General features: G+C 44.1%; 1 protein-coding gene across 1 annotated transcript; it reads left to right on the top strand.

Moving 5' to 3' along the window:
- The first annotated feature begins 1224 nt into the window (after positions 1–1224).
- Positions 1225–8344, top strand: CG31559 (uncharacterized protein). The gene is made up of 2 exons (NM_169127.3): positions 1225–2294; positions 7412–8344. Exons 1-2 carry the CDS (start codon positions 1404–1406, stop codon positions 7883–7885), a joined length of 1365 nt encoding a protein of 454 aa, NP_731045.1. The 5' UTR covers positions 1225–1403; the 3' UTR covers positions 7886–8344.
- Positions 8345–13349: the final 5005 nt, after the last annotated feature.

Here is a 13349-nt window from a genome sequence, read left to right as displayed (position 1 = left end):
GCACATTTCCACTGACGACTGAATGAGTTACTGTAACCTTTGCTATCTGGACAGGAAGTTGTCCGAGATGCGGTCGATAAGCTGCGTCGATGACTCGTTCGCCTCATTCAATAAAAAATTCGGAAAATTGTCACGCACAGTGTGTTGAGATAGTCCGAAATACCATGGACTGCTATTTGGTTGAATAATCGCTATATTCTGATTTAGGTGTCTGTAATCGTGGCAACATGCTTTTTAATGCACTTCTCGGTCACTTAAGGTGTTAATTGGACATTCTAGAGATTGGTAGAGGCGCTTACAAGGTATTTGGTAAGGTCAAGATTTAAATTCTTACGAATTTTAAGATTTTAATTAAAAATTTATATAATAGCTATAAAAACCAAGCCAAGAACAAACAACGCAAAATCGATTCAAATCTGTAATACGTGCATGCATTTTGCTAATGAAATTATTATCATATTATGGATAAGAAATTGTATTTTATTAAATTACCATAAATCTTAATAATTAAATGCAGAACGATATTTAAGTAGCTTAATAACAGCTCTACAAAATCTGTGCTCACCTAAACATTCTTGAGCTAACTTATATATACTTTAAATGCTCGAATTTTCCAAGTATTTTCCAAGTTAATACTAATTTTTCAAAAGAAAACATTTGGTATTTATAGGCTCTCGACTACTGCTGCCGAATCAATTAGCGACCAACCGCTAACCGAAAAAGTGGGTCAACTAGGTCAAGTTCCAGCGATTCCATTCCCTAATTGAAATATTATTTAATAGGCGCTGCTGGAGTGTCCGCTAACTCGCGTTCTTACGGTTCTGCGATCTCGGAACTCCAATCTGGCCAAGCGATCGGGCTTACTAAATTTCCCAGTTGGATTGGATCGCGTCACAGTCACGCGCAGGCGTCATGCCAACTTTGGCAGCTGCTGCCCCCGGCTCTGTAGGCCAATTGCTAATTCGCGAGGCGGCCAGAAACTTCTTCTCCGGCTAATGACAAACAATTTGAGCCCGGCAACGGGCTTTAAATTACCAAATCTAATAACGCGCGGCGGAGGTGCAATCTGGCCGAAAGAAAGCCACCGCGGAGTTGCTGAATCTCCAGCTGAGAGCTGAATAAAGTGGCCCGGAGAGCGAATAAGAGAAAGAGAGAGAGAGAGAGAGAGAGAGCTGAGTGGAGTGGATCCATTGCAGCTCTGGCTTGCCATCTTGGCCAGAAAAAGTCGGTCCAGTCTAGCGACGATATCTGAAGCATAAAGACATGCGACGTCTCGGGTGCAACGTCCGTCAGAGTCATTGAACGCTTGCATTTTCCTGGGCCAATCCGATAAAAGCCAATACTGTACAGTGCCAGCCGAAAGACGGCTTACTCCGCAGACTCTAGATAGCCAGATAAGTGATATGGTGCTGGCCACGCCCCCTGTGAGCAAGGGCGGTAACGCGGGCGGCCTCTTCATGGACCAGTATCAGCAGTACGCGGCCCACTGTGAAACCGCCGACAGTGGCAATGGCAGTGACCTGGAGAGCACCGGATTGCCCACCAAACCGGATGACAGCGAGGAGAGTGGCCCCTCCTCGCTGGGCAGCGACTCCATGCACGGGAGCAGCACGGAGTACGTGCGACAGTCCGCCTCCCAGCCCAGTGGCCAGCGGCAGCGACAGAAGTCCTTGCGGGTCCTGGGTGCCCTGCTCCCCGACAGCCTGCTCCGCGACATACGGGACCGGAGGAGCACCGAGTATGTGGTACAGTTCTCGCAGCCAGAGGATGAGGAGAAGATCCAGGTCCCCGACAAGATTCCGGAGAAACCCAGTCCGTTCCGCCTGGCCCGCGAATCGCTGAGCGAGGACAAAATAGAGGAGCTGCGGGCCGCAGTGGAGCGGGCCAACTTCGTTCAAACCGGTGAGGAGACGCTGGACAGCATCGATGCCACATCGCAGTCTCTTCCAGCCAGCAGCAACATCGGCGGACACCGCGGCAATATCAATTACAAGTATGCTGACGACCAATACTACAGCTTTCACATCAACGAGCACGAGAACTTCGGTGCGAGAAGCGCGAGAAGTGGCGACGAGGCGGACCACTCCACGGGAGCGGGATCGGAGGCTGGCTCCGACAGCGGGATCCTAACGGAGCAGCAAGACCTCTTCGCCGGCTATCGGGACGTGCGATGTGGGGCCAGTTCCACCCAGTCCACTATCCGATCGGCCAAGGGAACGGTGCGGGGCGTCAAGAACCGTGTGCGCAATGGAATAGCCACGTTCTTGCAGCTCCAGCAGCAGCCCAATGCCAAGGTGAGTTTCGTGATCATGTCGGGTAGGGATGGTATGGGGACGTATGATTGGATAACGGGATGGGATGCGTACGGTATTAAAATGCTTCTCAGGTCAGAGTCGACTGATTGCCTATCAGTTGCATACCCCTAAATACCGGTTTACTAATCACTGTCTTAATCTTACATTCAAGAAAGAAATCTCACTTTAATCTGATATCGGATTAATAACATTTTCTTTCCAATTTAAAATGCATACATAACACAGTCGTTAACACCGTAACAACACAATCGTTGAAAAGTGATTAACAGATGTACAAGCGTAGATCAGTCTGTTTTCCATTATAATGCCGAAATATCGGAAATTTACGCCCACCAGCAGCTGACTAATGGGTATCTAGTATATGTAATGGGTATAATAGTTGAGGAAGTCAATAGTAACGATATGTCTTTTTTTAATTAGTTTTGTTTTACATTTTTTTTGTTCTGGGTTAAATTAATTAATAATACTTGATTTAACATTTTAGCACACACTAAACCATATACTTAGAAACATTATAATTATATAAGTTATTTATTTTAAGGAAGTATTTTGAGCTAAACTTTATTGTTGAAAAAAAATTGTTTGATCTTCGGATCTAACAAGATCAGCACAATATATATTTACACCGCTCACATTACTTAATGCAACGATTTCTGCAGACTTTACTAAAATTTTGACCTCCGCTGTGGTTATAAGTACCGATATGAATATTCAGATATCGATGGTTATTCGGTTCCCACGCTGCTGGGCGTCGGCAGAGGCCTCCAGTGGCGTTGAGTCACCTGCTCGCCCAAATTATGCAATTGGCCTGCATCTCGACATTTCGGCATTTCAGTTGGCTGAAATGGAGAAAGTGGTGGCCAACAATTGCGGCGGCCGATATGTGGCTGTGGCTTTTCAATATACGAGTATCTTTCACATTTCGTGTTTCGTGTTTCGTATTTGCCCGTAATCTAATGAACAGCTCGTGGTTCCCCATCGTCCCCTTGGAAGCCCCGAGATCTGGGAAACCAGCTGCGCTTTCAGCGTCTTCGTCGGTTTCTTCTTCAATTATAATGGAAACCGTTAAGTGGCTTATTTTGTCTCCGCCGATGTCGTTTTGTATGCGCTTAGCGCGCGTCTACAACTTGCCCAGATAGCCAGTTGGCCAAGTCGCGTTTGTTTTAGCCCCTTGTTCCCAGAGACATGTAGTTTGGGCGCGGGATTGACACGACTAATCGCAGTTAATGTCGGGCAGTTGGGAGTTGGGGCTGGAAAACAAATAAAAAGAAGTGCTAATTCCGCGGAGACAATGGAGCGAAGTGGAGTTGTCATCGCAAAAGCGGGATTAGTGATAGTTTCTATTCCGAGCCGAGGCGTGTTCTCGGAACTAGATTTGCATGAAGCGATCTTAATTTATTCACTTGATAAATCAATATCTCTGCGCTGATTTATGGTTGTTAGTGTGAGTGTGTTGGAGCTTTCTAGCATTTTTATTGAAGATCGTCAAAGCCTGTGGAATTTATTAGCACTATCGAAATCTCTTGATAAATTGATTGAATGTTCATTCATTTAGTCTTCTGATGAAAATATACCACCTTCCATGTATTTTCAAATTTATTTTTTTTTACCAATTTGGCTAAAGAGCTTTCTAGTTTCTAGCAAACTAATACCGAACCATTCCTCTACATTGTAGCATTAAATATATATTAACTCTTACGTATCAACATCATGAATATACCTCGGATTGAATGCTGATTTATAATTGCCGACTTAGCTTTCTAGTATTTCGATTGCGTCTTGAGAGTCATCATCAGAAATCAAACATATTTTGAGTTTAATGTCTCAAATTAACTGAATTGCCGCCATTAGGAATTCCCCTTCCCAAATCGTTGGGAAATCGTTGTCATTGATTTCGAGTCTTTCCACACCAAACGCCATTTAGGATCGGAAACCTGTCCCCGTTTCACGGATTACTCGTATCGCTCAATCGTTTTTCCGGCTTTTCGAGCGCTTTTCTCCCGTTTTGCCTTTATCAACCGTGACGGGAGTAGAAATCTCTTCTAGTCCAAATACACACTTCTGCTTGGGCACGATGTTGTTTTTATGGTTTTTAGCTTTTATTAGTTGCCCGCTCCGAGATTTCCCTTTATCTAATTTAATGAGCAGATTTTAGATCACATTAATTGTTTTGCTTCGCGTCTCGGCCTGCGACTCCGTGGCTTTTCACTTTCTGGACCTGATGAATTGATGGAATGATAGCTGGCCTGCTCGGCGGACTAGAAACAACGGCGAATCGGCATAACTTAGGTGGATTGGATGCTAACTGAATAGAAATGTTTTATGGCCTTATAGCGGCTCGCATGCAAATGAGCAAATGATTCGGGCAGGAGGAAGCATTTGAATGCCACAATGAGGAAAGTGAGATGCTGCTAATTACAATGCAGCCGGTATGCAGAGCAGTAAAATCGAAAGTGAAAAGCTGGGCCAGCGTAGTCTTGGCCTTTTCTTCTACCCTTTCCTTTTTTTTTTTTCATAACCCCTTTCAGACCTTTTCAGCGCATTGCTGCAAGCCATAATTAGAGCGCTCACCGAATTTTCGATGGCCGATTGGCCACAAATTGGAGTTGCTGGAGCTGGCTGCTCAGCTCGGAAAACACACAACTCACTTTGTCACCTTCGAGAAGCATCAGCAGTATCTGCTGGCTCGGCTTTAGCCTCCATCTCGATGTGGCTGTTGCCCAACTCTTCGATTGCCAATCACTCCACCGCTGGCTCTTGGCCATACAAGTGACCTGCTTTCTCTTTTGTCCACTTATATGTAGCAGTTGCTGCTGCTGCGATAGATGTTGCTGCTGCTGCAAGCGTTGCTCGCGTTGGTGTGCTGCTGTGACAAAAGTCGCGAAGCCGCTGAGGTCAACCGTGCAAATCACGTGTGGTAATTGTTAATTGCCGCCGTGTTTATGTTTTTGGCAATGCAAATCATCAGCTCGAGCTGACATTGAACCACTGACGGAGGGGGCTACCACCACCACTATCACTTGGTGGCTTATTAGCTTGGGGGCTTTTCTTTTCGCTAGAAGACAATCGGTGGAATTGAATTGGAAAAACAGCTCGGCAACGTTCACTTGGAGCTGGCTGGAGTTGACTTTCCATTTGACCGCAGCTAGTTGTTTGTTTGTCAGCCAGCCAGTTGTTTATTGTCGATTTGGTTCGTGATGCGTGGCTTTGAACTTTTCCTCAGTTTTGTCGTGAAATATTTTTCTCGCTTTTGTCGTTTATCGTTGACAACGGCACTTGCAGCTGCATCTCTCTTGGAATGATGTGTTTTTGTCTCCGACTTCGAACTCCGACTCTGGCTGTGTATGTGTGCATTTTCCATTTCCCTGCCCCAACCAGCTCATTAATTCTCCTTCTTTTCCATATTCTTGGTATGCAAATTCTCGTCTCACTGGTTTCTAGAGCAAAAAAAGGGAGATAAGCTTATTATTTTCTAATTTCAATTATCAAATTGTTATTATCCTCCGAGATGAGCCTTCGAGTCAATACAAGCAATGTATAGATTCTTTGACATAACTTCATTTGGGAATAATCAAAAAACCATAATCAACAATGAGCAAATCAGATGCTCAAATAAAAATGCTGTCTTAAACATATTTCTTGTACTATTTATATCCTCATGAATACAAATTTTACCATTATATCTATCTACCATTATACCATTAATCTTTATTATTAATCTCCTAACATTATCGTGAAAAATGCATTCTTTTTCTTTTAAATCAACACATATTGAAAACGTCTTTCGAGATTTCTCAATATTTTATTTATGTGTACAAGACGCTTCTGCACGGTTCATTGATACCACAGCAGTAGTGCAGGTGGGGGAACCGGGATCAGATCGGATTGGTTCGGTTCGGACCAACTTGGTTCATTAGCTAAAGCAGACGCCACCAAAGTTGGCCAACTAACGGAAATGTTAATTGTCAAATGAAATGAGCGAACCCAGCTGCGAACCGGTTTCGCTTACAAAATAAGACATCATAAATTGTCGGGAAAACATTCCAGGTTTCCATTGTGACTCTGCTGACTGGCGACGTCGATTGCCTGGCAGTTTTCCTATTATTGCTTAATTGTATTGATTAATAGGATTTTGAGTGACATGCAGAGTTGCCGAGCTGCGGAGTTGGGTTACGCGAGTCCAAGCCTCGAGCTAATGAACCCGAAGCCTGGCAGAGAGAGCCGAGTTTTCCACCAGGCTCAGTTCGAAATGCAATTTCCAACCAGTTTTCAGCCCCCGAATTCCAAACTGCTTTGTCGGTTTATGGCCAAGACCTGATTCTAGCCGCAAGTGCTGGTTATTCAGTTTGGGGAACACTCGAAATGTAAATAAAGCACTGTTAAATCTTAAATGAATCTTAAAATAAATAATGCAATATTACTAATTCAATAAATCTCTCTAATGTTTGCTGATCCAATAATGTCGGAAATTGAAGTTAGCCAGACAGGAAATCTTATTTTTTACATGTGAGGAGTAATTGGATTCGAAAATTGGTTGGGGAGCTTTTGGCTATGATATGTAACAAAAAACAATAATTTGTTGTATATTTAGCAAATATTATAATAACTTAAAATGTTTTGTCATTACGCACTCAAAAATGTTGTATGAAGCCAGACAATTGTCTAACAACATATACAAAAATATTACACATCATCTGAATGACTCGTTTTCGGAGCACACGCTTTAAAATCAATTGAAACACGACGTTACGTTAAAAATAGAATTTAAGTGCACTGGTTACCCGAACATAAGGAATAGTCAACCGTAGAATATCGTGTTTTGAATGCTAAAACCTCTATGCCATGCCTGCACAGCTCTTCCGCATCGCCTTTGTCTGCGGTTGGCCTTCATCCTCAGCCGGTAGAGACCCAATTTGGCATTGCCATTCTTGCCTGGCCATGGCAGACTTCGAAATCCGCACTCTGTGGCGAATGGCGGGCCAGTTTCCAGTTTTCGGTGGCCTGCTTTTCATCATCTCGGTCCGCGCCGAACGCCAAACCAGAACTCGAACTAATCTGTGATCTGCTTTTCCACTTCCATTCCTCCCGCCCCGCAGAACTTCAAGGAGAAAGACCTGGGCAAGGTGGTGCTGTACACCACCAGCATGGGCATCATCCGGGAAACCTACACGAAGTGTGCCAACGTCAAGCAGATCCTGCGCACCCTGCTGGTCAAGTTTGAGGAGCGGGACGTCTTCATGAGCGTGGAGTACCAGGCGGAGATGCGCCAGCGGATGCAGAGCGGTCAGGTGCGGGTGCCACAGCTGTACGTCGAGGGCCAGCACATCGGGGACGCCGAGACCGTGGAGCGGATGAACGAGTCCGGCGAGCTGAGGCAGCTGCTCAAACCGTACAAGTCCATGGCCAGCACCTACACCTGCCAGACCTGCGGCGGCTACCGCCTGCTGCCCTGCCCCTCCTGCAACGGGTCCAAGAAGTCCGTGCACCGCAACCACTTCACTGCCGAGTTCGTGGCCCTCAAGTGCATGAACTGCGACGAGGTGGGCCTGGTCAAGTGCCACAATTGCTGAGTCGCAGTCCGAGTCCCAGTTCTAGAATTCGTAAGCCCAGTTAGTCTAAGCCGCTAAAATCCAATACTCTCGGAATATGCTAGGCTTAAGTAGTAAATAGCTAATCCGTACCAGGGTCTGTGTTTTCATTTTCGAGGAAATAGTGGGGGTAAATTTACGTACTAGCAAGTTTCAGCGAAAATTTGGGATAAGTACTTTGCTAAAATATTTAATCTTTAATTAATTTGCTTAGACGCATTAAGTTTTCTGCTAACTCCTGCTAATGTGTCAAAAAATCATCTTTATAAAGAGGTAAGTTATACAATAGGTAAATTTTAGGTCAATAAATGTTTGTTTAATCGGTGAATCCCAATGAGAACATTTAAGTTTTGAATAATTATGTATAAGTTCGTCAATTTTAAGCTAATACAACAATCAAAACCAACAAGAATTTAGAAATAAATATAAAGTCAACCAAGGAGCCACTATGTTTTCATCTTATCTCATGTATAATGTATGTGTGCGATATAAAGGAGGATAATACATATTCTGGGTGGCTAGAATGTTGGTCGGACCGATGAAATATTTCACCAATAGCAAACCAATATTTGCCGACAAATAAATTGTTTGCCTGAAGTGCAGAGCATATATTTCAGATGCAATTAAACCAGTTTAGTGCTTTAATGTTTCATTAATTTGCAATTGAACCGCAAAGTATGCAAAGCCTAATACCTACTTTGCGTTCGGTTAAATGCTGCAGCCTCTTGAATGTTTGACGGCGCTTAAAATTAATTTGGAAATTCGCTGATTGCGTTGCATACTTTTTGGCGGACTTTCTCCAGGGCTGCCAGCCCACATGGAGGAGCTAAGCCCAACCCAGATGATTCTTCCTTTTTGGATCGTCTTTTATTACCACATCACCCGGACCATTGCTCTCCAGCCTTCTGGGAAAGTGACTTACTGCCCAACTAAAGCAAAGGAGCAGCCAAATCTATGCCACCGCAGAGCTGGCCAAGACAAAGAGTGTATATTTCAGGAAAAAGCCAGTGGCTTATGCATCAAGTCTGCTGAGTATGCACTGAGAAAAAATGGTCATTAGGTAGAAAAGATAAAAAAAAATCTTTTTAAATGAGTTCCCAGAAATATAGTACTATAAAGAAACGAAAACGAAAAAAACGAGAAATACAACAACGGTTGTTAAGTGTATAAAAACTGTATTATTACAACACAATCCAAAATTAAACATTGAGTATGAATGCTCCTAAAGTCACGAAAAGTTAATACTAAGATCCTGTTACTAACTATCCTTTAAATTTCATTTATTTCATATTTATTTCATACTAGTTATATAGGTTTTAGTTCCTAATGGATTTTATTATACGCCAGATAAAAAGCGAAAATGGATTTTAAAACCAAACTTTCGGTGCATGCTGGTCTTAAAGTGTCGATTTTTTATCCAAGTGCGTCTTCTGGCTTCGGGCAATTATGTAAACCGGCTTCTCCCTTTTTGCACCACACCGATCATGCAATTTTCTCGCGCCATTTAATTTTTGTCGGCCTGCTTCTGGTCGAGCTGGGAAAAGCGGGAAAAGTGGAAAAGCTGGTGGAAAGCGTCCTGGCCCCTTTGCCAGTTAGCCAGCCATTCGGCATTGCCATTTGCTTTTGGTGTCTTTGTTAGTTATTGTTATGGCCCTTTTAATGTTATTTTCCACTTGGCTCACACTTCTGTTAACATGCCGCCCCGAATGCACAACCGGCAACCCGCTGACCAACCGAACTGACCGAAGGAGAACCCTTTCCTTTCTGAATGGGAATGGGACTCCGGACGGGAGTGGGTGGGATTGTTGGGTTTCCGCCTCCCGAGGTCCCCCAGATCGTTAAATTCACAGGCGGCTACATTGTAATTACCGAGCGGAGCCACCGTCGAGCTGCTGGCCCAAATCCTCGGCCAAGGCGGCTTAAATTATGGGCCAGCGACGGCGTCGTCATACGCAATTTTTCATAAACAATTTGGCACAGTAACACACAGGGATTGGAGATGGAGGCGGCCTGGCTGAGAGTGCGGGCCCCGAAAATATTAAAATATATATTGTAAATACCTGTAATGCTGACAAACGGCGGCCACATCATATGAGTGCCGACTGGTGGCCAAAAGCAGCGGGATGGCAGCCGATTCGCAGGACTCTGGGCTCGAACAGGGATTCGCTCTGCGCCATTACCCAGCTGGTCGCCCTCCAGTTAAGCTGTAGCCAGAACTGAACAGTGCACTGAGAAAAATGTATTATACATAAGGTAATATTGTACAGAAGCGTGATGACAGTCTGTCTAGAAAAGGATATTTTCTTTAAACAAACAACTTTGTACATTACATTCGACAAGAAAAATATATTGTCTCGTATATGTATGTGATAAAATTAAGCAAACTTTATAAAATTAGTTCACGAATGTCATTATATTGCTTTCACTTTATAGGACAATAGTATTGTATTTCCGTCAGTTTATTTAATGTTCGAAAAATTCTTTCAACTGTACGTGAACACCACACAATTGCGCTGCCTTTGTTAAACTTTATCCGCGGTAATTAGTTTATGCGCGCAATTTCATGTGCAATTTGGTCATTAAAGATTTTTTGCGCCTGGCGAGGGTTAAGGTGTGGGTTGTGCATTATTATTTTGCCATATTTCGTGGTGCTCCCGTAGTCGGTCCCGGGAATACAAGTATCTAAAAGCAATACCCACTTTCGGAGCCGGGAGCAGGTGGTCCGGAGCTCTGGCTCACTATAAATTAGTGTGTCAAGCGGACGGCGGCATCGCTCCCAATTGGCGACAAATAAAATTAGCCACACATTATGTTTTGGCAAAAACTTTCAAATTGTTTTGGCCACCGCTCCCGCAGCTCATTACACTGCTGTTCGGCGCCCTTGTTTTATTTCCCCGACTCTACTGCCCAGCCGTTCAGCTATGTTCCCGGCAAATCGGGTCGAATCGGGATGGCCACAAATCACAGACAGCTACTCAACGGATTATTAAGTGAAAATTATGGCACTCCGAAGGCTCATAAAGCATTTACAATGCCTCGACCGGAGTGGCGGCGGCGGTTAGTTACATTTTTTATTGTCACTGGGCTCCGTGTTGCCGTAACCCATTTGCCCATTTGTCTGACTGCCATAAAACTAGCGTGGCTCACATTACGGCCAGTCTAAGTCGCACTCCCAGGATCCAAAGATCCGGAGACGGGAACACAGCAACTAGCGCTGAGTGTGTGCATAAGTTTTAATCTGCTTCCGTTACAATCAGCTGTGTTCGTTCTGCAGTCTCGCACTAAAAAAGTAAGTAACAGTGTTTTGGCCAAGAAGTATGAATACGCTTTTTTTATAAGAGACAATGCAGCCTGAAAGATGAAATTACTGAGAACTGTCAGAGATAAGGCATAAGATAAGAATGATAATAAATCAAAATCACTAAAATGAACGTTAGCATAAGAGGAAATATTGCCTCATGGCAATTAATCAATTAGTATTTGCGCGCAATTAATAATGATAGAAAAATTTAAGTTCTTGGGGTCATCATACCTATTGTTAGAAGAATATTATTAAAAACTGGTTGCTTTTCTTGCCGCGGCTTTTAGGTCTTGCAAGTTACAAAATGACCCAAAATTTGTATAAGCTCACCTCAAGGATTGGCGCCCAAAAAGGGAAAGTGCATAGCAATTCGAGAGCTGCGCACTCCGAGCAGTAAATAAAATAAAAAGGCAAGTGCGGCCAAGAGAAAAAGTAAGCAAAAGTAAGCAAAGAATTGATTAAAATTTATGCTCCCCGCCCACATACCCACTTTCACATCCGAAGACACGCGGCACATGTGCTCTATAAGGATATATCTCCTCGACAGTCATCCAGCCATCCGGCTTTATCGAAATCTGGATCTCGCCAGGCGCCTTGTGGGATGCATTGGGCCACGGCGAACAACATTTTGATTAAATTATTTTAATGGCAAGTGCGGAATATATGGTAAATACATGTCCGGATCTATCGCCGGCTCATCTCTCCTCTAGCGCAGCAGCCAATTAATTCAGTTGCGAACTATTAAAGCACACACTGGGCGCTCATAAATCGTGGCATGAGTTGGGGTGGAGACAAGCCTCCACATCCCACTCCACCACCACCAGCAGCGAAAACAGAACCAGAGCGTCCAGGAGCAGAAGGAGCCACAGTTTCAGCGGAGAACATCATGAACCGATTCTCCGAAGTGAGTTGCAAATGAATGAATATTTCATAGACGCGAATCCGAATAGATGCACGGATGCAAAGGCGCTGCCGACGCGGTATTAGCTAAGCAAGCAGCTGATGGACGGCTCGGGATTCGCCACGGATTCAAAAGAGTCACTCAACTGGAAGAAAAAGTAGGGGGATGTCGAAAATATCCTTCTTAAATCTACACTTCAGGCTATTGGCCTAAACTTTAACTTATATCATGACAATGCACTCTGTTACAGTCATTCTAAGGAATTCAAAGTTTTGAAATATGCATCTACATCACTTTAGTGATCGATTAATTTATGTCAGTATCAAAAGTTGGCTATAAAAATACCTTTTTTATTTTCAGCTACGGAAGTAGTTGTACTTAAGTATAAACTGAATAATATTCCTTGCCCTCTTTGAAACTTACAGTATTAAATATCTTATATCATGTTGTGAAGGAACTCGATGAATATGTCCATACTTTCGTTAGACTTTTCGGCAAGTGCGTCACTGGGCACCTGCCCGCATGGATGTCTCAGCAGTGGCTCCCTCTCCATCGCCCGCATCTAGGACGGATTCCTCCGATTCCTTCGGTGGTTCAGGGCCGCTACGACTGACTGGTAAATATTTATCGAACACGATTCGCTCGTTAGGCGGACGCAGCACACACATCACCGTCGCACATCGCCATCGAACAACCAACATTCAACATGGCACATCTCACATTGGGAGCTGAGTCCCTCCCGTCTGTTGCTCGGTGGCTCTGTCTCGCACATTGGTTTTTCACTTTGATTCATTCCGGAGCATTTTTCAATTTCTTTGTGAGTGCCAGCAGAGGAATACCGCCTCGAAGGATGCTTTTTCGGGGCGGAGTCCTTGGCCTCAGTTTCCTACAGGTAGCTGCGAGGAGAAGAGGTGGTCCCCATTAACCGCCTCAATTTTCCTGCTCACCGACTATTGTTATGTTCTTTTCGGAGGAGAGGACATACATTTTACCAGCTAGACTTTTTCCCGATTCTTATCTAGGTTGCTTTGCTCCGAGGCGAGCGATATGTGTGCAAATTTCTACTATCGTGTGTGTGTTAGTTTAAATTTCGGCTTAGCCTGGTCATCGGCTCAATGGGCCGGGCCCATAGAGAGGCAGTTAATAAAATCCCCTGACACGGAGGCGTTTACATAAGCTTTTAGCAAATAATTGAGTGTGCGTGCCTTGTTGCTATTGTTGTAGCTGTTTGCACGTGTATCGTG

Source organism: Drosophila melanogaster, chromosome 3R (genome assembly GCF_000001215.4).
Source record: "Drosophila melanogaster chromosome 3R".
Classification (NCBI taxonomy): Eukaryota; Metazoa; Arthropoda; class Insecta; order Diptera; family Drosophilidae; genus Drosophila; species Drosophila melanogaster.
The sequence above is the reverse complement of the archived record's forward strand: the minus strand, read 5'-3'. Positions and strand labels throughout refer to the sequence as shown.

Bases quoted from the DNA above. Each gene is read 5' to 3' on its own strand.
- CG31559 (NM_169127.3), top strand. From the start codon at position 1,404: ATGGTGCTGGCCACGCCCCCTGTGAGCAAGGGCGGTAACGCGGGCGGC. The intron at 2,295-7,411 runs GTGAGTTTCGTG...CCCGCCCCGCAG, and splicing joins AGCAGCAGCCCAATGCCAAG to AACTTCAAGGAGAAAGACCT.